This window comes from Vulpes lagopus, chromosome 13 (assembly GCF_018345385.1).
Source record: "Vulpes lagopus strain Blue_001 chromosome 13, ASM1834538v1, whole genome shotgun sequence".
Lineage (NCBI taxonomy): Eukaryota > Metazoa > Chordata > Mammalia > Carnivora > Canidae > Vulpes > Vulpes lagopus.
In genome coordinates this window covers 3,915,148-3,941,556 of record NC_054836.1, presented here as the reverse complement: position 1 = coordinate 3,941,556, position 26,409 = coordinate 3,915,148, and the positions used below count along the sequence as shown (strand labels likewise).

Here is a 26,409-nt window from a genome sequence, read left to right as displayed (position 1 = left end):
GAAATTTGTTCACTTGTGTGAAGAGATGCCCATATATCAGTTTTATAATGATACAGATGGATATATTCAAGAAGTAAATTTACTTCAAGCTCCTTAGATAGCACTGTATGGTTTTCCATGCTAATAAATCTAGCCAGGGCATTTGGGGATATAGAAGCAGAAAATTAGCTCACAATATACTCTTGGATTTTTTTTTTTCTCCTTTGGGTTAATTTGCATCTTGTTTCAGTTATTTTATTTATTTTATTTTTTATTTTAATTTTAATTAATTTATTTGAGAGAGAGAGAGCACAAGCAGTGGGGAGAGGCAGAGGGAGAAGAAGCAAGAAACAGGGAGCCCACTGCAGGAGGAAGGAGAAACTTAGCAGGGAACGCAATGCAGGGCTCGATTCCAGGACCCTGGGATCATGACTCAAGCTAAAGGCAGGTGTTTAACCCACTAAGCTACCCAGGCGCCCCTGATGTTTCAATTCTTGATCCAGGTCATTTATCACCTGAGCAAGGAAGTTTTTGTTAGGTTATCCAGTAATTTCATTACTGGGCCACATGATCATAAATCAGGTTATATGTACTGCATGAAAGTTTTGAGCATAGTGGTAAAGTATATATAGCCTGTACATGATTTTTAAATAGGATTTATAATTTTTAATATTAATATAAAAGCAGTTCAGGAAAGTATACAGTTGCTTCAGTTAAAGTGAACTGTCTTCCAGAACTACAGAAAAATCCAGATGCACAAGTTTATTGTAACTTTTAAGTCCACATGCATCTTAATGTTGTTTCCTGCTTTGTATCACTGATAATAGTTGTTAGCTTCAACTTCAGCAGTTTCACAAAACAGATGTTACTGAGCCAAAGGTTCTGCCTTGGATTTGTGTATTCATCTCCAAAATTTAGTGATTAGTGTATGTTGTCCAAGTGAGTATATGCTTTACTTGATTTAAGACTTAATTATTTGTTTGAGAGAGAGCAGGAATGGGAGCAGCAGCAGCAGAAGGGAGAATCTCGAGCGAACTCCATGCTGAGCCCAACACAGAGCTTGATCTCATGACCATGAGACCATGACCTGAGCTGAACCAAGAGTTGGACACTTAACCAGCTGCGCCACCCAGGCACCCCTAATTCTTGATATATCAAACTCTTGAGACTTCTATGTGACTCTGGTTTCATCAGATAGCTCTGCAATTCTTCCATGTAAGCTCAGATGCTTCAGGAATGAATAGTGCCTGTAGTTCCTATTGCTAGTAGTTCATTATGTTCTATTTCAATCTAATATGGCTATATTTTTGTGTTTTCCTAAAGAAAGTACTCTGTGAACCCCTCAGGACCAAGTTTAATTCCAAAAGTCCTTGACATGAGAAGTGAAATTTTCATACTGTTACTGGTTTTGTTTTTTTTTTTTTTTTTACAAATATACTTGGTTCCCAGGTAACAGAAAACTTACTATGTAAATTTGAGTTTATTTTTTTAAAGTTTTCATCTTTAATGAAATGACCTTGGAAATGTACATTTCCATGACACCAATAGTACAGTTTATGGAGTCACAGTAAGGTACACAGAATTATGTCTGTAATTAATATGAATGCCAACGTTTCAAACAGTAATTTCTGTTACATAGCAAACAAAATCAAGAAAGCAACCATCAAAGAAAAGAGACCCAGAGCTTCAGACAAGGCAAATCCCAGGATAGCATATGAAAACCACTGCTGCTTCAGCGAAGGGTTTCTGGCATAACCAGTTATAAAGCTGCCAAAGACTTTTCCAATACCAGCACCAGAACCAGCCACTCCCACTGTTGCAGCACCTGCACCAAAAAATTTGGCAGCAGTATCAGTGTCTCTGCTGATTGCACTGGTCTGAAACTCCCTTTGGATTAGCTGAGACACACCATTCTGGGCCCGATTAAATACTGTAGAGTGCTCTCCAGTCCTAGCCTTTGGTCAATATAACACTGATGCAGAAATTGGTCTGTATGCAACTCTGGATCCAGCTCGGATCAGAACAGGGGTGCAAGCGAGCTTGGCGCAGGCAAACATCGTACACTCTTTGGGACGGCGTGGCTGGAGGACCTGGGTGACGGCCTACGCGAGCTCCTCTCCTGCTTCCCATCTTCCCCATAGGCGGCAGACGGGGCAGCATAGGTCAAAAGAGTGGCACTAAACCTAACTTTATAAAAACATTCTTGGGGCCCGTGGGTGACTTAGGCAGCTCCCTTAAGCTCAGGTAATGATCTCAGGGTCCAGGCTCGAGTCCCATGTGGGACTCCCTACTCAGGAGTCTTTTTCTCCCTCTCCCTCCGGCCCTCCCCTCTGCTTGTATTCTCCGCCCCCCCCCCTCAAATAAATGAATTTTTAAAAATATTTTTAAAAAATAAAAACGAAAACATTCTGGATTTGTAAATCTATGGTTAAGTGCTAACAGAAGAATAAAATTAGAACCACACATTTAGGCAGGAACAGAAATGAAATAGCCATGGGCTCATAAGAGTTTACTATATAGATAACCACAGAATGGTGGTCAAGCAATTTAAAAAGATTGTTTTCTATAAACATCAACTTACAGCTAAGTTTTTGTAAAGGAACTCTTACATAAATTTGGGTTGTTCATACCCTGTAAACTGATTGAAATTCTCTAAGGATATAAGTCCAAAGAAAATTTGCACTGAGCACTTTCTTAATCGTACCATTTTCAAAATTCAGCACACAGATTCTTCAATAGAAGATGGTGTATCAGCTTCGTCACGTGACTTGAATATACTATAAAACCCTTACCTCTCTTCCTCTCTTTCTTTGTTAGATACCCATCTGTGGCCATTTACTCAGTGTTTTCAACCAGATTTCTCAGATTCCTTTACTGGTAGATGATTAGACCCATTCTGTGCTAGCTGATTAGTTTTGCTTTTTAGTTTCATTTCTGATTGTTCCATTTGGGGCTATATTGTAAATTCACAGGCTGTTTTTGGATTCCAAAACTTTATCAATTAATGGTTCTTCCAGAATTTCTTGCCCCTGCTTGTTTTTATCTTAGTAGTATTGTCTTCTTTGGGAGCAACACTTGGAGAATTATGCAGTACTTCTTAAACATTGTAATGGAATATTTACTTTTGCTCCAGTCTGTTACCATAAATTAACATAATGGAATATATAATGTAAAAAATATAGTTCTAAAACGTTATTTTACTGCTGAAAACTATGACCAAAATATACACCCTACTTAAGAAAGGTGTTAAATAAGAAAAAAGGTGTAGAAGGGACTCCTGGGTGGTCTAGCAGTTTAGTGCCTGCCTTTGGCCCAGGGCGTGATCCTGGAGTCCAGGGATCGGGTCCTACATTGGGCTCCCTGCATGGAGCCTGCTTCTCCCTCTGCCTATCTCTGCCTCTCTCTCTCTGTGTCTGTCATGAATAAATAAATAAAATCTTAAAGAAAAAAAAAAGAAAGAAAAAGAAAGGTGTAGAAAATTAGAGCTAACTCAAAAAAGAACAATTTAACTGAAAATAACCCAGAGGAAGTCTCTAGAATTGATTTTTTAATTTGAAGAGGAAGGAAGTAAGAAGGGTAGGGGTAGACAGTTTTTGTGCATATGAAAGGTATAAAGAGAGAGACTGTGCTCAGATATAAAAAATATTCTTTTACAACATTTTTTTAAAAGTGGTATTTATTTGAGAGTGAGAGAGTCTGTGAGTTGGGGTAGGGACAGGGACAGAGGGAGAAAGAGAATCCCAAGCTGATGACCTGTTTAGCGTTGGAACCCGACATGGGGCTCGACCCCATAATCCATCAGATCATGACCTGAACCAAAACAGAGTTGGGATGCTCAACCCACTGAGCCACCAGGCACCCCAATAATATTCTTTTAAATAGCAACCAGAGGGATCCCTGGGTGGCACAGCGGTTTGGCGCCTGCCTTTGGCCCAGGGCGCAATCCTGGAGACCCGGGATCGAATCCCACATCGGGCTCCCGGTGCATGGAGCTTGCTTCTCCCTCTGCCTGTGTCTCTGCCTCTCTCTCTGTGTGACTATCATAAATAAATAAATAAATAAAATTTTTAAAAAACCTCTAAAAACTCTAAATAAATAAATAAATAGATAGATAGATAGATAGATAGATAGATAGATAGATTAGATAGATAGATAGATAGATAGATAGATAGATAGCAACCAGAGTGAGCAACAAAATTTTCTGGCCCAGAGAAAAGGCAGGTATCACAAAGGAGTTGACTGAATAGTTGACCTTAAAATCCTTTAGACTCTGGATTCGTATTATATGTATATTCTTTGACATGTTTACTTACTATACTTTTTGTCCTTGCTCTTTGTGGTACTGAACTTTTGCTGTAAGTTGCCTTTGATCATTGTACTCGAGTTTTCTAACAGCTGTTTAATTTTTGAAATATTACAGAAGTTTAATGATAGGAACAGAACAATAGTCTCATCCAGAAGAGACATCATTTCTAAGGTAGAGAAGTGCTTTTGAAATGATGGCCTGCTGCACCTTTGAAGTGAAATCTAGATTTGCCTTTGTAGACCATTCCAAACCCCAGAGGGTTAGAAGGCCTAAAGATAGTAGTGCTTTTGTTAATTCCTTTACGTCCTTCCAAGTCTGGAAGAGCTGATGCTGCTAAGGAAAACCTGCGGGTTGTGTTATTACTTGTAGAGTCCAGTTGAGTGAGCCCTGCCTCTTCTTAAAACTCTAACCATCTTCTCTGCACAGACTTTTTGTCGATGGTTAGAGAACTCCTTGAAAGGTTTGCCAAAGGAGACAACTGTGGGAGCGGTCACAGTGACACACAAACAACTTACAGATTTCCACAAACAAGTCACTAGGTGAGTGATGTGGGGTTTTTTTTTTTGTTGTGTTTTAATGTGAACAGAAATGGTGTGCAGAAAAAAATGTATCTTTGTTTCTTATACCAAATATACCCAGGAGTATGTTTCTCGTGTGCCTTAAAATTCACAATTCAGTGTCTGTTTAGCGTTGAATTGCCCACATTGACATTAGAAACCAATTTGAGGGGAAATATCACCATGCTGTATAGGTGTGCATCAGTTTTACTGTACAAACTTATTAACAGGTATAAGATCTTAATGGGTAAGTGGAAGCATTATTTCTTCCAAGAGAAAAATGCATTCAGCAGACCACTACCCTTCACAAGATCTATCTTTTTCTTTCTGGAGTCCTCTGTTCTTGTCTGTATTCGGGGATCAGGACTATAGATGTGAATTAGGCAAACCATTAGTTGTAAAACATAGATGATGTAAACTGAAGTGAATTGGAAAATACTCATTATGCCTAAGATACTGAAATTCTAATTGCATGCAGGCCAAATGAAATATCTGAGATGCTTTAAGCCCATGAGTCAATTGCTTGAAGCTTAGTTAAAATGTTAAGAAGTATACATGAGTTTTTTTTGTTTGTTTTTGTTTTTTTTTTACTGTGAACATAGTAAACATAAGTGTAGCTGCATAGTCTTAATTACTACTTCATAGCTGTAAAGGTGTTGTTTAATTTCTGGACGGTGCCTCTATTAGTATACATTTAGATTATTTTTCAGTATTACAAGTAATATTAAAACTGTAGCCTAAAAAAAAAAAAAAAAAAAAACTCTAGCCTTTTCCTTCTTTTGATTATTTTCCTTAAAATGCAGTCATTGGATCAAGGTTATGAGATTTTATGGCTCTTGATAGCAGTTGTATTTTGTAACTGTGTGCTACCTTCCCCAATACATCTTTTTATATGTCTAGTATCTCTAGAATTCTGCCTAGATTTTAGGTATTAGCTTACAGTCATACAGTAGTGGAATTATTTATAGGTCTGAGAATTGAGTGTTGCAGAAGGGTTGGTAATAGTGAAAAACACTATAAATATTCTAATTGCTCATTAGTAAAAATTGGTTAACTGATTAACAGAATGTAACTAAATAAATAGGCACTAATAAAAAGGAGCAAAAATGTCATGATACAGAAGTATATGTAAGGTATATTATAGAGGGGAAAAATAACAGTATCATATAACCAACCCAGCTTCTACTGATGGTTTTCTTAAATTTCTAATTGTGATGAAATACAGATAGAATTTATCGTTTTAACCATTATTAAATATACTGTTCAGGAGTGTTAAGTACATTGTGCAATCACTGTCCGGAATTTTTTTTGTCTTATAAAACTGAAACTTTACTCCTAAAACATCAACTCACCCTCCTCCTAGCCTCCCGTCCCCAGCAACCATCACTCTACTTTCTGTTTGATTCAGCTACTCTGGGTACCTCATATAAGTGAAATCATACAGTATTTGTACTTTTGTGACTCAGTGTAATGTTCTCAAGGTTCATCCATGTTGGTAGTATGTGTCAGAATTTCCTTCCTTTTTACGGCTGAAGGACATTCCATTTTCTGTATATACCACATTTATTTATTCATCTATTGATGGACATTTGGATTGCTTCTACCTCTTGGCTGTTCTAAGTAATGCTGCTATGAATATGGGTGTATAAATATCTCTTTAAGACTCTTGCTTTCAGGACACCTGGAACCTCAGTCAGTTAAGTGTCCAACTCTTGATTTCAGCTAAGGTCATGGTCTCAAGCACCACATTTGAGTTTTGTGATGGGCATGGAACCTGCCTTAAGATTCTCTCTTCCTCTCTGCCCCTCCCCCCTTTAAAAAAAAAAAAAAAGACCCTGCTTTCAATTCCTTTGGATTGAAAAGAATTCCCAGCACTGTCCTTTTACCCATGGCACCCTTATTGAAAATTATTTGACCATATATTGAGGGATTTTTTTGGGGGCCCTCTGTTCTCTTCCATTGATCTCTGTGTCTGTCTTATGTCAGTACCATACTGCTTTGGTTGTTATAGCTTTGTAATAATTTTGAAATTGGGAAATATAAGACCCCCCCAACTTTGTTCTTTGTCCAGGGTTGTTTGGGGTCTTTGGGAATTCCCTATGAATTTTAGGATAGATTTTTCTATTTTCACAAAAAATATCATTAGGATTTTTTTTTTTTAAGATTGTATTTATTCATGACAGACACAGAGAGAGAGAGAGAGAGAGAGAGAGAGAGGCAGAGACACAGGCAGAGAGAGAAGCAGGCTCCATGCAGGGAGCCCAACGTGGGACTCGATCCTGAGTCTCCAGGATCATACCTCGGGCTGAAGGCGGCACCAAACCGCTGGGCCATCGAGGCTGCCCTCATTAGGATTTTTGATAGGGATTGCATTGAACCTATGAGATTGCTTTGAGTAGTATTGACATCCTAACAAAATTAAGTTTTCCAGTCTATGAACAAGGAGATGTCTTTGTATTTATTGGAGTCTTTAATTTCTTTTCAGCAGTGTCTTATAGTTTAAGTATTACATTCTTTTTGATCCAGTTGTAAAGGAACCAACTTGCACTTTTAAAAGCTGCTATATATATCCATAGTAAATTTCTGGAAAGATAGCTAGGACCAAGAAGGCAGAAAAGACTTTTTACGTCATAACTTTCTATATTGTTTTCATTTTTTCATGAGCATGTGGTATACTTTTGTAATTAAAACCAGACCTAGTTTTTTAAAGGGGGGAGAGGGGTGCCTGAGTGGCTCAGTCAGTTAAGTGTCTGACTTAGGCTCAGGTCATGATCTTGGGGTCCTGGAATTGAGCCCCACATCGGGCTCTGTGCTTAGCAAGGAATCTGTTTGTTCCTCCCCACCACAACTTACGAAGTGGTGGTACGAGAGCTAATCTTTTCTGAGACTAATTTCTTGATCTTGCTTTCCAAAATGCAAGGGTTTCTCATCTCCCAGGGTTTCACCAATAATTTTGTTAATTTGTTAAAATTCAAAGCCTGTGAGTTCTATTTTGTAGCTTACTAGAAGTGGCTTAACATCATGTCCCAGGAGTAACTGACTTTTGGCCATAGGCCAAATGACATGCATGATCAAAAAATGGCTTGTGACTACCTTCATGACATATTTTGCCAGAAGGGAATTTCCCCTCTTCTAGGTAGGTGTATATTGACTGGGAAGACTTTACAAAATTATTTTATTTATTTTTACTATGAATCTTCCCGGTGGAAGTACTATTCCACCCATAAGCAGTCTCAGGGGAAAGAGTATAGCTTCTTTCTGCTTCTATTTTGCTCTATTCCATCTATTCCATCTAGTGGAATAGAAGGGAAGATCATATTGGTTCTAATTTCCTTAAAGCAAATGGGAGCCTGGAGAGAACCATCAAAGCACTAGGCTTAGAGTCAAGGATGTTGGCATGAATCTTGCCACTTACTGAACCTCAGCCTATTCATCTATAAAATAGGATAATATCTATCTTATTCATAAAGGGTTATTATGAGATACCATGTGGATATCTAAAGATTTGGCATGTTGTAGGTGATCAATGAATGTTAACTTTCTCCTTGGAACAGAATCTGCAGGAATGTTTTTATGCATTTGCAAAGCTAGCTTGAGCATGTCTCCTGACAGCTCTAAGGCAGCCACCCACACATTCTAGAATAGGTCTCCACCAAACCTGTATTCCCTTATCTGGGCTAATCTATGATAGGTAGAACAATAGAATAAATCTGAAAAGTCATGGACATTACCTTGTTTAAGGAAAATTGAGGCACACAGGAAAGGACCCCAAATAATGCAATGCTACAAAAAAAAATATCTTTGATTTTTGCCTTGTGATATGGGGAAATAAGGTGCACTACCAACCTGGCCTACTTGATCTCTCATTGCGGAACAAGTTTTGCTGCTCCTCCTAGAGTAGGCTGTGACACAGTCGTGGGAAATGAGTAGAAGAGGTAATGTTGAGGTGCTAGAGAAGGTTTGTGATTGCTCACCTCCTTATAGTAATTCTCTTTCTCTAGTATGTGTATTGCTCTTGAACCTTCTGTTCCATGCATGACTCAGTCTCCCTTTTGGTTTTAAGGTCTTATAACTCCTGCCTCAACATGTTGCTTTGTTTGCCATCCTAACAGGGAGGGCAAACTGGTTCAGTTTCATTTCAGCAAGTCCAAGCCTGTTTTTCAAATGGTACTGGTAATTAACTAATTCTCTAACATTTTTGGTTGGTCAACTTGAAGAAAGCTGAGGTTTTTCATTCTGAAATATTCTTGCTCTCCAGATACCATTAATTATGACTGGAAGAAATCCTGCCATCATTTCCCATTTCTCTGTGTTGATGTTTATTCTCTGACTCTTAACACTTGGCATGAGGATCACAAGGTCAGAAGATGTTGAATTAAGGAAACATTGATTCTAGAGTTAGAAGCCAGTATGGGGTATCTTCTTGCTCAGATCATCAGTTAGAGTTTGGTTACTTTCTGTCATCCACCAGAACATCAGGTGAAAAGGGCTGTGTTTCTCAGCACACTGCTAGGATTACGGGGCTTGAGGAATGAGCACCACAAAAGTATTCAGAAGTATGGTGAAAGGATCAGAATTGTGGGACTAGAAGCCAGAAGATAGAGCTTAGAAAAATAGTGCCTATTTTAAACAAATGAATGAAATGAGATGAAATGGAAAATAAATGCCAGAAGAACTGAGGCAGAAAACAAAATAGTAGTAGCTTTTAAGTTTGGTTGTTATTTTTAAATCCATTTCTCTGGGTCTAATCACCAAGGACACATTAAATATTTGGCTGAGGTTCTCCCCACCAGGGCAGTTGCTGACAGGACTGGGAGCGGAGCTGAGCTGACTCAAGATGCTGCCCGACCCCTCCTTCACCCTGGCTCACACAGTTCTCTGTACTTGCATTCTGGCTTTGGCACTTTTTCTCCTGTGTCACAAGAAAGGTGAAGGATGGAATTATCATTTCTCTTCTGGATTAAACCAAGGGTAGAAAGAGGGTAGAATTAAAACATGTGAGGCATTAGAACAGCAAAAGAATCTTAAGTCTCTACTGTTGCCCCACATTTAACTGTTTCATACTGTCATAGTTCCTTATGATAACATGCCACACAGTGACTTCTCGTGGGTTGCATATCTTCTTCCTTTGTGACCGTGGGAGCATGAGCGATTATGTGCTTGCCAACCCAATTGCCTCCTTAATAGTATTGATTTGGAAATAGAGTGAGGGAAGGTAATGGTTGTATTGAAGCATGTTAAATTTACAAATGGCAGAATTTTTATAAAACCAAAAGACTATCATTTTCATTAAATTTTTTGGGTGGAGAGACTGGAAGAAAGTTTCTAGAATCTTTTGTTGAATCAAATCCTGGGGTCTGAATCAAGGTTCTTAATGTTTCCAACCTTGTAAAAGGTAGGGAAATCCAGATGTAGGCACAAGGGAGATAGTTCTTTCACCTTCTTTTCTGTGGAACCACTGTTATCAGTTCTTTCCCCTGCCGTTTAACCATTATGAGAAGGAGAAAGCACTTTCTTCTAACATTGAATCCTAGGCAGTAGGCTGTGGTCCTGAGTTTTTTTTTTAGAGCCAAAGAGAGGGCCACAGAAGAATGAGCATATTTGGAAGTTCTTCCTCTTCCCCTGTTTTTAGCTTAGCTCCATGCCCATTTGCTGAAGCCTATTATGAAGATTGACACAAAAGAACAAAGTGAGCATCAACTGGATTCTCAGTGACAGTTTTGGACAAAGGCTTTTTGAAGAAATAGGGTCAGGTGAATATTGGGCTTTTCAAATCCCATCTCAGTGCTTATCTGAGGACCCAGTCCTGTTTCCCTCCCTACTTTCTACATGCCTTAACCCTTTCCTCTCTCCTCTCCTTTCTCCTCCCACAGGAGGAAACCCTGAGCAGCCTGTCCAACTAGAAAATTGCTGACTGCTAGAGACTTAGTTGCTGGAATGGGCTTTGTAAACAAAATCTGCCTTTGGAAGAGAATGAGGAAACCAGGATACCTAAGTTAGCTCAGCTCATAGAGTTAAAATTATTAGCCTTAGGTGAATATGCTTGCTTTTTTATTTGGGGGTTCTGGCTTTCTTGTATTTATGTCAGGGACTTAACCAAGTGTTGAATGACTTAGTCCTCCAAACATTATAAGGTAGGTAAGTGGTAAATGAAGCAACTTAGTAACTCGTCCAAGAGTGGTGGAGCCAAGATTCAAACCTAGGCAGTTTTTTCCAAAGCCAGTCTTTAGGGACCATACAGCTTATAATTATTTCACATGCAGTAGTTAATGTTTGCCCTTGAGTTACAGAAAGATCAGAAGCAGAGTCCAGAGACAATGGAGAGAGCTTCAAACAACTAGGATAGTTCCCAGTGGACCTCGGTGTTGTGGTTGTTTTGAGCATATTTTATCTTTCTCATCAGGGACCAACCTACTTTTTCTTTTCTAGTGCTGAGGAATGTAAACAAGTTTGCTGGGCCTTGCGGGACTTCACCAGGTTGTTTCGATAGCTCACACTCCTGCACTGTGCCTGTCACCCAGGTGAGTGGTTATAGTTCCCGGCTTTTTCCCTGTCAGCAGTGCCTGGGGATGGCATAGGTTTTAGTGCCTATCATGGAACCTGTACTACAGCTAGTTAGGAAAGGACTTAACAGTTGTTGCTGCTGAACGGTTAAGAAATGCAGGATCCAGGACTCCTGGATGGCTCAGCAGTTGAGCATCTGCCTTTGGCTCAGGGCATGATCCCAGAGCCTAGGATTGAGTCCCACATTGGGCTTTCTGCATGGAGCCTGCTTCTCTTTCTGCCTATGTCTCTGCCTCTCTGTCTCTGTGTCTCATGAATAAATAAATAAAATTAAAAAAAAAAAAAAGAGAGAAGAAAATCAGGACCCTGATTTGCTTAGATCAAGGCAGCCATGATCTTGTCAGGTGCTTTTGGATACCATCTTCACCCCCATAGGAAAGTTCTTATTGTAGGAGATCTCAAAAAACATTACTCCTCTCATCCTTTACAGACACTTGAGGATGGTAAGTATGTACGTTAATAAGTATTTTTTTAATCTGGTTATTTTGGTGAAAACAGTGCTGACCTAAAGTTGACTCTAATTACATTGACACCATTCTCCTAAAACTGACCTTTCAGATTTAATGAGCAGAAATGTTTATTCTTAACACTCTTTAAGTTTGTGAACTCCAAAATGCCAGGTTCTGACCAAGACAGGAGGTAGCATCTTTGGCTCCTCATCATCAGTTTTTCTCCATGTGCTTCTGTGACTCCTGGTTCTAAAGCAAAGCAAGAATCTTAGCTAAGGAAAGAAAGAAGTGGGTAGTGGGATTTGGGTACCAGTTTCTTGACTGAGAGAAGAAAGGCAGCTCTTGTCCTATGCCCTCTCTTTGACGTCTTAGACATTGTCCTCCCTGGAGGCAGTTCTCAGTGGATGTGCAGCACCTCACTGGTGGCCATTAAATGTATTAGTAGTAGTAGACACTTTTCAGCAGTGCCTTGCCACACCAGAAATTATTTCTAAATTTTATTCTTTAGCATGTAGTGATATCATTTGGGATCCTCAAGTTGTGCAGTGTCAGTAACAGCTAATGTTGGTACACATAGGCTTGTTGGTGGACAGCTGTGGATGCTCTTAGCTCACACTTATGGAGCGCTGTGTGTGTGTGTGCACGCCAGGTACTATTCTAAGTGCTAAGATCATCCTCAGGTGGTTCTCTGGCTTAGTTACCATTATTGTTCCCATGGTACAAGGGAATAGAGGTTCCAACGTGTTAAACGATTTGCTTGATTTCACAGTGAGTAATTGATAGAGCCACAATTCAAACACTGATATTCTGGTGGTAGAGTCCTCACTTTTAACCACTCTACTTCATACTTCCACGTAGTACCATTTTCATACAGACTAAATCAGTGGTTTTTAAACTTTTGTTAGTAGACAAAGTCTTCCTTCAGCATAAACTCTTACATGAAACACACCAGAATTTAGACTAAAGTAGAGATTTTCTGGTTGGTTTAAGGTGGGTAGCCTAGACCTGCTGGCTCACTCTTTACCCCCAACATATCATCCCTAGTTTTACAACACTCAGAAGAGGACTGCAGGTAGTATCACTATAGCGGTAGCCCTCTTGAAATCACAAGAAAAAAAAAATCCAACTTTCTTTTTTTCACTGAGTTCTTATGGCAGAAGCCAGAATGAGGTACCTGAGCAAATAATAAGCTTCTTATAAAGTCAAGGTAGAAATTTTCCTATCTCCTGAACCACAGTTATTGACTGTTTTGTCTCTTTTGTCAGGAATGTCTTTTAATTAGAAGACAGGAAGAAAAAAAAAACCAGACTGTGTCCCACAATCAGAAACCTCCATTGTGGCAGAGGGGCCTTCACCGCCACCACGGCGTTCCGCCAGACAGGGAGAGACTCCAGCCTTCAGAGGCCATCCTGAGGAGTTCCTGTTTGGGGGTGTGAGGGAAAATCAGCGCGGTTTAAAAAAAAGATGGCTGCGGGCCTGTCCGGCGTGGTGGGAGGGGAGCTGGTTTCCTGGTGAACTTGTTTCAAAAGGAAAAATAATTTTAAAGAAATAAAAAAGGAAAAAAAGGAAAACTAAACTGAAACCAGAACTGAAACGTTCACTTGGTAGCAGTGACATGCACACACACGTACCTAAACACATGCTAACATGCATGTGCACACAATAAAATAAAAGTACAAATTTTTGTGAAACAGAAACCTTTACTTAGGGAAAATGGGAATTCAGACGAAATAGCTGCAATTGAAAGAAAAGGGTCAGGATCATCTTTTAAGGTTTTCTATTGTTTTTACCTCTTTCTCCCACCCTTCTTTCCCTTTCTCCTCTCTCTTTTAATGAAAATGAGTGGAAATTTCCTCCCACTCTCCCCAGCATTTCTTCCCACCTCTAGAGTTATTCAGACAAGGAGGAGCCTGTTTGTTTTATATCATGGTCACATCAGTGATACCAGGACCTGCCAGGGCCAAAATTCATGTATATTCCCAGCCCTGACCCTATCCAATCTCTTAAATCCATTTCTGATCCTCATTGGGTTGTCATCAGCCTTGGAGAAAAGAGCCAAAATTAGGGTGAGTGGGATACAAATGTATATTCTAAGTTTTAGTTTTTTTAAGATTTTTGTGGGGGTTTTTTAGTTAATTTGTCACCCCCAGACATGAGAGAGGACAAAAAAGAGGGTGGGCATATGGGGGAAAGTGTTTACAGGGCTAACTGTATTTTACTAAAAAAAAATGTGGAAATTATTTGACTTCATTGAGGGGTGAGGCGGGAGAGGGAAGCCCAAAGCAGATCTTAATGTTTTAAAGGAGCTGCAGCCCTGCACAGGTGTTAGCAATGAGGGCACTGTTCTGTCTGGTGTTGTAGCCATCGCAAGAACAAATCAACAGCAACAAAAAAAAAAGAAAAAAGAAAAAACAATAAATTTTTAAAATTTAATCAGTGTTTGTTTTTCCTCTTTTCACTGCCTCATAGCTCTGAAATGATACAGCTAGACTGTGTGAGTGAGCAGTCTTAGCCCTTACCTGGGAGATGGCTGTGGATCAAGTTTATAAACAGCAGGCCCCTGCCCTTGATGCCACGGATACTTCATATTTCAGAAATGGCTCCTGCATCTTTTATTCTTTCTTCTATCATCCTAAAACTCCTCGTGCTACACTTTATTCTTTCATATAGCCTCAGGAGCCAAGAGAATGGGTCCCTACACATGTTAAACAAAAATGCGGCACATATATTCTCTACAAAGCCACCCAAGTAGATTCCTAACACACTGACTATGGTATTTGGTCTTTGAAAAAAAGAAACCTGTATTGCACTATAATTGACACAGGATAAGCTGCACATATTTCAGTTAAACAGTTTGATAAGCTTTGACATAGGATACACCCATGAAACCATTAACACAATCAAGATAGTGAACATACCTTTACTCCCAAAAGTTTCCTCATGCCTCTTCCATCCTCCAGTAGCTACTAATCAGCTTTCTGTCACTATAGATTAGTTTGCATTTTCTTTAGTTTTATATAAATAGGATCACATAGTATGTTAAAGCAGTTGGGTTTTGAGCTAATAAGTTTGACTGCAGAGCTCTATATAGTGTTTGTAATCAGTAAAACTGAACCTTCCTGCATAACCTCAGTTGTACTCAGAGTTTGACTTGGACAGGATTTTAGACCGTACACATCTAAAAATCCACCCACCCTTCAGCTAGCTTCCTCCTGGAAAGCAGAGCCAGCCAGCTGAGTGCTTCTGGAGCCCCACTGACTCATCAACCTGGAAGGCTGGCCCTCCTCCTATCGCAGCCCTAGAGATGGAAGGCAGGTGCTAGGGGAAAGGGCCAGCTGATGCCAGAAACAGGGTCTGGTAGAAGAGCATGGAAGCAGATGGTACTGGATAAAGTAAGCTGAATCTGTTTTTAATATTTATTAATTAAAAAATACATAAAATTCCATTTCTACCCCAAGGAGGTAGCTGCTGGCCTTAAGGATCCGGTATGATACCTAAGTGCCTTTCTCAGGAAGGAGAGAGATGTGAAGAAGTGAGGCCCAAACTAGGGAACCCCACAACCTGATCAGGCCCATCCCTGCTGAGGCAGCATTGCCCATAGCACTTGGCTCTTCTGGCCACAGGAATTGGGGCAACCACAAGAGTGGGCCACTCTGAGACCGTTCCCTCTCAACGAGCCCCCCAGGGGTGGTGGGGGAGTTACCTTTCTGCTTCCTGGGGCTTATGGCTGAGTTCCTCCAGAGTGAGCAGAGGAGAGGCACGTACAGGGAGACAGCCCTCAAAGCAAAACTGGCTTCCAGCTTCCCTCAGATGCTACGGGAAAAAGCCTGGAACTTGGACCTCTCTTCCCTCTCCCTTCTCCGTGCAAATCCAGTCCAGGACACCCAGATAGTGGGCCCCGTAGCCAGTCAGATGCCCACTGGGGCCATCACCCTTCACATGAGCCCACACCCCCAGGTGGGAAGCTGTGCCAATGTCCGTCTGCATGCAGTCTCATTGTTGCATGCCAACTGAGTGCATGGGCCAGGCCCCCTGGCCAGCACTGAGGCCTGCCACAGCGGGGGCCTGGGCCACAGGCTGCAACCGCTGCTGGGACTGCCAGAGGTGATGGAGCTCCTTGAACTGCTCTACCATGCGGTCTTTGAGGTCTGGGTTTGAGATCTGTAGCCGGATACTATCAGCTGACCAAGAAAGCTCCCCTGAGAACATCTCCAGCAACAGCCTAGCTGCTACAGGCACCACCTGTGGGGCAAAGACAAAAACAGTCAAATCCAGTTGTGCCTGAGGCATCCACCAGAGGGCAGGTGGTGGACTGCATCCACCAGGAAGAAGGGGCACCAATTTCTACTTCATACAAAGGCTGCTGATGTGTGGGCAGCCTCCGGCCTTGATTATCTCTGGCCACTGAGCTCCCACTGCTCAGAGAGCCCTGGGCCTCTACCTGGGGCAAGGGTTGATCCCCAGGATTCCCCAATATTCAAACCAAAGCAGAGTAGGGGGTGAGATGGCAGTATACCTGTACAGTGATGAGCTTCTTCTCTCGGGGTTTGCGGTCAGGCCACTCCTCCCCAAAGCAGAAGAAGATCTCAAATGGCGGTGGGGTGTTAGTCTGGCCCTTCTGGAACAGGATGAGCTCTGCAGCAAGATCAAGACCCTTAGAGGCTAGAACCATGCCCCTGGATGAGAGAAAGCCAGGAGGAACACGATGTGGGTCCCTCACCATTGAGAAAATGCTCCAGGCTGAAAAGCTTGGTTTTGACCTCCCGCTGGATGGGGTTGGGGTGTGAGCCGTGGGCCGAGGCACAGGGCCCGCTCCAGAACACCTTGCACTGGCACAGGCGGATGGCATACAGATCTTGGCCCTGCAGCTGGAGTATGAGGCCGCGGTCCAGGACATCCAGCAGCTGGTTTGTGTAGAAGCGCTGCTTGTCGCTGGGGATGTCCTCAGGGCTGGGGAAGCGCACTTGCTCCAGGCTCACGGGGCCGAAGAGCTCTACCTGGTCCTGGGTGGGTTCCAGCTGACTGTAGAAGAGCCGGCACCCCTGGGGGTTGCTGATGGTGAGGGCACGGGGTGGCCGCCCCCGGTACTGGAACTTGATCTCCAGGTCCGTCACTGTGGGGCAGAGGGCAGTCCCGCCCAGGCCATGAGCCCCACGCCTCCTCATTCTGTAGCCCACTGACTTGCTCTGTCCTCTGCCCAGTGGCCAGACCATCCTGTCAGCAATCCCAGTTGCCCCCCCCCACCCTGCCCCCAACCCAAGGAGGGACTGGCTTGAGCATCTTTGCTCTTCATCCTCCACCTTTCTGGCAAACCAACCCCCCAGCGCTGCTTTACCCACCCAGCCCTCCTGTGGGTCCTTACGGGGCAGCATGTGGGGGCTGATTAGCAGGTCGGGCAGGAGTTGTTCGCCTGTGGGGGGCAGGCTGGCAGCCAGGGGCCCAGGCTGCAGGCTCGGCAGGACTTCAGGGAGAAGCTCCCCAAAGCCAGCAGGGTTGCCAGGGGTGGGGCCCAGCAGGCTGGGGTCTGGTGCAGGAGGGCCCAGCACCACAGGCGGCTGGAGGGTGGGCGGCCACTTGACATCCTCTTTGGGTAAAGAATAGGGTGCCATGGGGGGGCCAGGTTGCACTGCTTCTACAGAGGGTGGGGGCAGGCAGAGCTTTAATGCCACTTCTGGAAACTTCCCCCTAGGCCCACCTACTTCCAGTCCTGGGCCTCCCCCCAGCCTCCCTTCAGCCCCCTCCCAGGTACCTATGGTACCTGCAGCCTCTACTTCTACTAGGCCCCCAACCACACCACCTCCCGGCCCCACCTGTGATGCTCAGGCTTGGTAACATCCTCTGGAGCTGAAGGGAAGACCCAGGCAGAAGAGGGAATAGGCCAGAGAGAGAGAAGGGAGGACAGGTTAAGAATTGATCTGAAGCTAAAGAAACACATGAGAACAACAGGCAATTCCCCGGTGCTCAGCTCTGCAAGGCCAGAGTCCGCCTTCCATCCCAGCTCTGCCCTCCCAGGTGGCTCCATGAGCTCTCACTGCAGGTAGCGGTCCCTACTCAGCCCCAGCTCCTGTGCGGGTGTGTCAGACAACATGTGGGCGTGTTTTGTGCCAACAAAGCCCTAAGGGAATTCAGGGCAGTGACTGTGTCTTAGCCTCAGAACCCCAAGAAGAAACTCAACAGCAGAGCTACTAAAAAGGCTGCAGGAGCCTGGAGGAAGGACCGCGGAATCCTAAAGCAGAGCACGCAGCAGAGAGGTCCCAACAAGGCTCACCACGTCAGTGCAGGCCGACGCTGCCAGGAATGGCCCCGAGCTCATGTCTTCCTCTTCTTCCTCCTCCTCCTCTCCCGCACCAAAAGTGTAATCCTCACTAGGCTGGGACTCTGTAGAGTAGGGAGAGAAAACAAAGGGAGTCAGTGGAGGAGGAGGAGGAAGGCCACCAGGGCTCCACGGGGCAGCTCCTGCTGTGGTTCTTCCTCACCCACAGTGGCCCCCACAGTGAGGTGAAACCCCACATAGCTGCCAGGAATCACTGGGATCTCCCTGACCCCATGGCACTAAGCTTCTTAAGTCACTAGACCTACACTCCCTGTAGCCAAGAGCCACAAACAGGGCAAACTGAGGAAGGTAGACATGGAGCCTGGTCTCTGCCAAGTCATTCCCGGCCTCATAAGTGGCCCCATGGCAGGCCACTCACGGGAACTTGGGGTGTTAGGACCTGGAAGCAGGTCCCTGACCACTGCATGCTGGAGGGACCCTGGGCCTTCCCGAACAGCTTCCTAGGTGGCCCACCTAGGGTCAGGCCTGATACCTGCGGGAGCGGAGCCATTAGAGCAGACCTCGTAGATCTTGTAGGGCTGAGGCGGCATGTCCCGGGGTCCATCATAGATGAGGCGGAAGTCACGGCTCTTGTTAAGGGCACAGCGCAGGTTGGCCTTCCACTTGGCTGGGTCCGCCTCGTCCACCCCCTCGGTGTACTTTCCTGTCTCCTTGGCCCAGGCCTGAGGCAGGAAGAAAAGATAGGCCACCACCGAGAACCACCCTCAGCAATGCCCCAGCCCCTCCTCGCCTATGGAAGTCACTGCTGAGCGGTGAGAAGTTCAGGGACACACGGAGCCCCAGAGCATCTCTCTGCGAGGTGGGAGACTGGGAGACGGGCCTGCAATCCTCCCCAGTCTCCTCAGGGCTCCGACAAACTACAGGAAACCTACGTGCTTTGAAAGGCATTTCATCAGCCACTCCTGGGAGGGTAAATAGATAAAATCTCCGAGCAGGACGGTGTAACATGGAAGGTAAGAGCACTGGATCTGGAGTGGGATTCATTTGAATCTGGAAACTGCCATCCACCAGCTGTGGGCCAAGAGCATATCACTCTGCCTCTTTTTGCTGTATGTCTCCATCGGAGTGTCCCCTCACAGTGTGCTAGTGAAGACTCCAGAGCCCACAAAGCTTTCAGAACTGTGCCTGCACTTCGGATGGGCTCCATACACTTCAGCTGTTGGTATTATTTTTGAGGGTAAGTTGGCTGATGTCAGGATTCCAAATTCTCCCCCCCCCACTTTTTTTTTTTAAGATTTTATTTATTTATTCATGAGAGACACACACAGAGAGAGACAGAGGCAGAGACACAGGTAGAGGGAGAAGCAGGCTCCAAGCAGGGAGCCCGATGTGGGACTTGATCCCAGGACTCCAGGATCGTGCCCTGGACCAAAGGCAGGCATCAAACCGCTGAGCCACCCAGGGATCCCCTATTTCTCCCCTTTAACCTAGCAATTTAACTTCTAGGAGTTTATCCTGGGGATACAGAAGCATCCACATAAAATTCTGCACATACAAAGTTATTCACTGCAGCACTATTTGTAAAAGCAGAAGACCCCAAATAAATAAATGCCCATCAATGGGACCTGATTAAATTATGGCCAATCCTTAGAATGGAATACTGGGCAGCAAGAAAAAAAAAAGGAGGTGCTTTTGATATACTGAAAAGTCATAATCTTCAAGAAATATGAGGTACAGAAGGGTAGCTATACAGCTGTCATTTTGTGAAAAGCAGGGAGGAAAGATAGGTACCTATTTGTGTGTATGCACAAAAATCCCTCAGGAAGGAGAAATGAGAATTGACAATACTAATTGCCTCCAGGGAGGGATTGGGTGGCTGGAGACAGAGGTGGGAGGGAGGCCTTTTTGCTGCAAACCATTGTACACTTTTTAAAATTTTGCATTGCATTACCTATTCCAAAATAAGAAACAGATTTGAAAAGAACCTTCAAAGGGTAAAATACCTGCAAAGACTAAGGAAATATCTACTTGCAAAGACTATTGGAAAACATCCAAATCTTTAAAAATAAGGATTCTCTTTGACCCAGCAATGCTGAACTTTAGCAACTAACCCCAAAGAAAATCGTTTATGATATCCAAAGGGTAAGTAAGAGTTTAGAAGGTGTACATGGCAACAGGTCTTCAATACCGGAACACTAAAAGCCAAGTGACGTGTCCAAAAGCCAGGTCTGGATAACTAAACTGCTAACCCTTCCAGTGGTCACAGAAAGTGATGTGACATATATGGCAGAGGAGAGCTGGGCCTGATGTTGGGTGGAAAATACAGGATACAAAACAATATACAGTTGATTTCATTTTTTAATTTTATAGACACACATACAGAAACCTGAAAATAGAAGCAAAAAAATATCCAAAGTCGTTACCTCCTAGTGTTAACATTATGGAGGCATTTTGGGGTCTTCTTTTAGGGTATGCGCACTCCACACAGGCGCCCTGCACACGCATGTACTGACGTGTGATGAGAATGAGAAAGGAAAAGGGAGGAGGAAGAAGGTCTCCTGGGGGGGAGGGGCTTCTGTCCCCACCTTGCTCTGGGAACAGGTTTAAAAAAAAGGCACAGCTGTGGGAATGCCTGCATCCCCTTAGTCCAAGCCTGGGGTCACCTGCAGCAGGGCAGCTGGGACAGTGGTCAGTTTGGTATATGGGGGATCCTCTTCTGGGGGGGTGCCTCCGAAGTGCAGGCAGTAACCCCCATCCAGAGCTTACCTTGAAGATGGTATTATCCCCCTCCTGGCTGGGGCCGTGTCGCGTGGCATGGCGCCAGGGGATGCAGAAGAATTTCCTTTCCCCATTGACCCACTGAAGCCCTGGGTACTGGCAGCTGTTCACCTGCGCCACCAGCCAGGGCTTCAGTCGCACGCGGCGCGGCGGAGGGGGTGCCCTGGGGGCAGGCTGGTTCATGGCCAAGGGGTCTGTGGGAGAAACCCAGAGGCGGCGCATCAGACGCTTTGCAGATAGACGCTGCCTATGGCACAAAGACGTGGGGTGGGGGCACCCAGGGTGGGGGTTGCCAAGCCAGGGGTACTGTGGCTTTCTCTTCCTCCCAGCACTGAGGGCCAGAGTGTCTCCAGCCTGCCCAGATGCTCACAGCCAATTCCCTTTTCCAACCATCAGCTTTCTTGTCACAGGGTCACTACATCTGTGCTCTGAGTTTGGGGGGGGGGCGGGGTTTACAGATACAGCGGATGCTGTGCGTGCTGCACCCAGACATGCTTTCCCAAGTGGGGCACCAGCTCCCCAGCTGCTGTGAGGCTGGAGCAGCACAAAGGCACTGAGCTGACTGAGCTGCTCACTGCCGTCTCACTCCCGGGGCTCCCTCCAGGGCCCATGTGACTGACAGGCAAGGAGAAAAAGCCAGTCTCCTTGCTTCCGTGGAGCAAACCGGTGCAACGTGTGCTCCAGAACTGCCTGCGGGCCGGGCTGAAGGCTGCCTCCAGCCCATCCCACATCTTTGCTCAGCCTTCTTCCTGCCCACCCTGCTGCCCTCCCTCTCCTTGTCCCCAGGACTCCCTCCCTACAGCACCTTCGAGGAAACCTGGTGCAAGAGCAGGTCACCATGTGTGAATGGAGGGAGGGTTCCCAGCCTATCCCTCAGAACTCCCTTTCTTCCTCAGTTTTCCTCAGGGATGAAGCTTCTCTGAGGAAAGCTGGACGTCTTGAGAGAAATCCTACCAGCCATCTCAGCCCACCTCCTGCATCTCCAGGACAGCAGCCTTAAGTAAGACTTGAGAAATACCAGCCAAGTGATATACCCCAGGTGCTAGAAGATTCTGTCCTGCACCCGTTTCTCCTCCACCGGCCCTGCTCTCTCCAGGATCCTCCTCTGACTCAGAGTGGGGTGAGACCAGAGGTCAGAGGAAGGCCACTGGGGCTGTGACACAGGCAGGGGTCCAAGGTGGGGCAGGCCTGTCAGGGAAGGAATGGCTGGAGGAAATGGGGCATCGTGGCGGATCGGGACAAGAGCTATCCTTAGCGTTTGTGGTACCACCGTGTGACAAAAGGACTAGGGTTTGAGTCAACACCTGAACAGCCTCCACAGAGGCAGACTAGAGACCAGGTTAAAAAAAAGAACTTTCCGAAAGCTAAAGCCATGTGACGAACAGGCTAGGCCTGGGAGCAACTGGTGTCTGAAGGTACTCAAGCTCAGGTGAGCTTCCTGGCCTGCCGTTGGGGTGAGCTTGGAGCGAGAGGCTCTCTCAGGTGTGGGCCCCATCATTCCAGGCTTGCTTGGAGCTCAGTTTCCCCAGAAATTCCCTGCCCGGTACCTTTTTGGGTTGTAGTTGTTAAGCGCCACCTCCACGCTGCTAAAAAGTCTCCATCGGGCAGGCCTCTCTTCAGAGCAGTGCCCAGATCAGGGCTGCGACAGGAAGAGTAAGAGACCCCCCAGCCCAGTCCCCAGGCCTCAAAAGACTGGTGGCTCAGTTCCCCTTTCTGAACCAAACTCCACCCAGACCCAGGGGAAATGAAAGTGGCCAGACCAGACAACTCGGAAATCTGACTCACTGTGAACATGGAAAAAGTGACATTTGGGTCCCCAAGACCACATTCTTAATCCTCTACCCTGTAGCCCATTGCCCCCCATCCCTAAGCTTGCTGATGGTCATTATACATTAGCGTGGTTCACAGCAGGGGGTAGAGCCTCGCCCACTACATCAGTTTTTATAGTCCCAGCTGCACCCTCTGCAAAGAGGCCTTGCTCCTCGAACAGACTGGTGATAGGCACCGGTAGCTGTCAATTCTGGCTAAGTGGAGGTGGACAGAGGAAAGCTCTGAAGACCCAGAGGAGAAGGCAAGCGACCCTGATGATCATCTCTCCACATGGTCAGGCCAGCAGCTGTGCGTGGGGTGGTGGAGTAGGGAGACCAGAGAGGCCTACTCCTCTGCCCAAGGCAAGGAGGAAGTCAGGGTGAGTCCTGCCACCTAGCCTGGCCCAGCAGTGCTGTTCAATACAAAGATTTTGAAATGACTCATGTCAGTAATGTACAATCCCTTTGGGCAGTCTAAGGAGTGGGGTATGGAGAAGAGGCTCCCAGGACAAGTCCAGCCAGGGCCAAGGGAGGGTGTCCAGCAGGCCAAACAAACATCTTTAGCCTCAGGTGTACCAAGACCAGGTTCAGTGTGTTTCCCAAGGAGGCTTCCTCCTGCCTGGAGGTGGGCTTAGATCTAATTCAGACTATCCTAATGCTAAGAGTTCTGAATCTCAAAGCGTTTGCACCCCATCCCTACTTTCCCTCCAGATAGAAACAGTCACCCACACTCCCAGGGGACCTCAGAAGCTATAGCACAACCTAAAAACTCCATCCTACATTCTATCCCCCCTTGCTGTGAGGACTTCATTTTTCAGGCCTGCCTTCTCAGGAGTCTGGAGACTTGGGAATGACATTTCTGCTGCCCCCAGACCTAGGATTTGAGCTCTGAAGAGTGGGGAAAGCCAAAAGAACCTGCATCAGTTTCCATGGAAATGAGGAAAAGAGGTGTGGGCTGCTGAGGATCTGAGGAAGCCCTCATGGGTGAATTATATTAAAGTGAAGCATCTAGAGGGGCAGCTCAGGAGCTCACGCTGGGTAGGGAAGCCCCACAATTCACACCGGGACCCTAAAGTTCCAGGAGGCAACCACCTGAGGAGCCTGGAACCCCATAGGGCCTGGGGACCCCTAGGGAAGGAAGCTCTGCAGCCCCATAGTGTGAGGAGGATCAAGCCCCTTGCCACCTCTGGACTTTGATTACACTGTCTCCCTGCAAACCCCACACTAAACTCGGGGAGAAGGCAAAGGGTTCCCTACACTTGGCGTCACCCTAATCCCACACCCTCCAGGTGAGTTGACCGCATCTTGAGACAAGCAGATGCCTCTCTGGGCTTCCTTCAGGGGAAAGCAGAGGTGCAGGGGGAAACCCCAAAGTAAGGCCTTTAGGCTTTAGAAAAAAAAAAAAAAGTGGTTTCCCAATGCCTCCCTAGGCTTGACAGGAGCCAGCTGCCAGACCAGATCGTTCAAGGGGGGGCGGGGAGTCTGCCCCTGGCCCCGTCGGCCTCCTGGCCTCCTCCGCGGGCCGCCTGCGTCCTGGCTGCTCCTGGTCACTTAGCCCCGCTCTGCGGGGGCGACCTGGCGGGTCCGTTCGCCTGCTCGGGCTCCTCCCCCTGACGGCGCCCCCCGCCTCCGCCCGCCGCCCGCCGCCCGCCGCCCCAGGGGCTGCGCAGAGACTCCTGCGGGCGGGGTGGGGGTGGGGGTGGGGGTGGGGGTGGCGTGGGGGACACCTTCTACCCGCCTCGCGGCCACGGCCGTCTGCCTCTCCTTCTACTTTTAGACTCTTCCTTAAGTTCGAAGGAAGGACGTTGAAGAAAGTCCAAGAAACGCTCCGCGGTTCTTCTCTGCTCGGAGGCTCAGCGCCTCTCGCTGCTGGTCACGAGTCAGGAGGCGCCCCCCCCCCCCCCCACGCTCTGCCCCCGTTCCTGCCCTTGGCCTTGAGGTCCCGGGGAGACGAGCCCTTGAAGCCTCACCCTCTTGACCGACAGCGGGATGCCTCGGGGCCCCTCTAAGACCCAAGCCCGACCGCGGCCGCCGCCGGGGCGCTCCCTCCTCGCGGTGGCTCGACGAGCCGCAGGGAGCGGAGAGCGGGGCGGGGGGCGGGGCGGCCCCGGCGCTGCTGACCCCCCGCCGCGGCCCTCCGGGCCCTCCGGCGCCTGCGGGCCCAAGGCTGCCGGGGCCGCGCACCCTCCGCCCGTCGCGCCGCAGGAAGCACGGAGGACGCCGCCCTGCAGTCGGCGCCCCCAACGCCCCGCCGCCCGGGCTCGGCCGCCTGGCGGCGCCGGACGCGACCCCCCCGCGCTCCCGCCCCGCCCCGGTCCCCCCGCCCGCCGCCGGCAGGTGCCCCGAGGGCGCGGAGAGGGGCGCGGGCGGCCGCGACCTACCTGTGTGCGCTGCGCCCGCGTGGCTGCGCCCGGGAGCACCGGCCGGCGGCGGGGCCGAGCTGCGCTCTCCGCGAGCGGCGCCTCCCGCCCGCCCGGCACTTCCGCGTCGCCCGCCCCCGCCCCCGCCCCCGGGCCGCGGCCGCCGAGCCCGGGAGCGCCCGCAGCGCCCCGCCCTGCCCCTCGGGACCACCCCGGAGGCGCCCAGCCCGCAGCGCCCCGCGGCCGAGCGCCCGGCGCATCCGGCCCCGCCGGGCCCCCCTGCGGCCCCGGGCCTCCGGGCCCGCCAGGCCGACTCCTGGGCTCGCTCGGGCACCTGCAGCTGCGGAGGAGTCGTCGGCAGCCCCGCAGCCCGGCCGCACGGCGCCGCAGAGCTCGGCCGAGTCCGGGGACTCCCCCGCCCTCGGCGCTCGGCCCTCGGCGCTCGGCGCTCGGCCCTCGGCGGCCGCGCTCGTCGCGAGCCCGACAGCCCCGCCGCGACGGGCTTGCAGCAGGGCAGGGCCCCTCACGCCGCCCAGCCCCTCTCTGGGTCTCAGCCCTCGCACCGCCGGCCCCGGCTCTCCCTCCCTGGGCGCCCTGGGGACCTTCCAGGGCCAGTGCGTGGTCCCTCGTCCTGCGTGTCACACTCACGGCTGCTTGGACCGTCCCTCTGCCGTGCTGAGCGGTTTTCGTTTTGAGGTTCCGGCCCCAACTTCATATGCCCTGTTCCTTTCCTGGAGCATCTCCTCTTGCCTTCATAACGGCTGCTCTCTGAATTTTGTTTCAGCATCACCTCCTCTGGAAAGCCCACCTTGACTTCCTCTCCTTGGTCGGGTTTCTGAGCTCCCAAGCTCATCCTTGTTGGCCTCATTTATGAATTTTTTTTTTTTTAATGTCTGATTCCCACTGCAGTCAGCTTACTCGGGGGGTGGGGGTGGGGGGGCTCTTCTTGTCTTTTCATTTTCTCTAGTAACTTTTAATTAAAAAATTTTTTTAATGAAGAGCAATTTCCAAGTTAAATTTTATTTTTTTTAAATTTTCTTTTTTCTTTTTTTTTAAATTTTTTATTTATGATAGTCACAGAGAGAGAGAGAGAGAGGCAGAGACACAGGCAGAGGGAGAAGCAGGCTCCATGCACCGGGAGCCCGACGTGGGATTCGATCCCGGGTCTCCAGGATCGCGCCCTGGGCCAAAGGCAGGCGCCAAACCGCTGCGCCACCCAGGGATCCCCCAAGTTAAATTTTAGATAGCGGGATCCCTGGGTGGCGCAGCGGTTTGGCGCCTGCCTTTGGCCCAGGGCGCAATGCTGGGGACCTGGAATTGAATCCCGCATCGGG

At 47.3% G+C, this 26,409-nt stretch overlaps 2 protein-coding genes and 1 pseudogene across 5 annotated transcripts in view; 1 reads left to right on the top strand and 2 right to left on the bottom strand.

The window, feature by feature from the left end:
• The window catches only part of TNPO3 (transportin 3), an 83,168-nt gene extending 68,880 nt beyond the window's left edge, over positions 1–14,288 (top strand). For both annotated transcript variants that reach the window (XM_041727756.1, XM_041727757.1), the window contains 3 exons: positions 4,712–4,824; positions 11,272–11,363; positions 13,121–14,288. In XM_041727756.1, the coding sequence (XP_041583690.1) occupies positions 4,712–4,824; positions 11,272–11,332 (174 nt within the window). In that variant the 3' untranslated portion in view covers positions 11,333–11,363; positions 13,121–14,288. The remainder of the gene's footprint in view (positions 1–4,711; positions 4,825–11,271; positions 11,364–13,120) is intronic.
• LOC121474695 lies at positions 368–3,341 on the bottom strand (annotated as a pseudogene).
• Positions 14,289–15,259: 971 nt separating the features above from the next.
• On the bottom strand, positions 15,260–25,214 carry IRF5 (interferon regulatory factor 5). Of its 3 annotated transcripts, none has more exons than XM_041727759.1 (9): positions 25,097–25,214; positions 20,896–21,101; positions 18,662–18,851; positions 18,124–18,233; positions 17,666–17,699; positions 17,218–17,487; positions 16,576–16,968; positions 16,372–16,490; positions 15,260–16,097 (listed from the first exon to the last, which is right to left on the bottom strand). In XM_041727759.1, the coding sequence occupies exons 2-9, from the start codon at positions 21,088–21,090 to the stop codon at positions 15,849–15,851; spliced, it is 1,560 nt and encodes a 519-aa protein (XP_041583693.1). In that variant the 5' UTR covers positions 21,091–21,101; positions 25,097–25,214; the 3' UTR covers positions 15,260–15,848. The 3 variants fall into 3 exon arrangements, with proteins under 3 accessions (XP_041583693.1, XP_041583692.1, XP_041583694.1); XM_041727758.1 differs by lacking the exon at positions 25,097–25,214 and adding an exon at positions 22,455–25,005; XM_041727760.1 differs by lacking the exons at positions 17,218–17,487; positions 25,097–25,214 and adding an exon at positions 22,455–25,010.
• Positions 25,215–26,409: the final 1,195 nt, after the last annotated feature.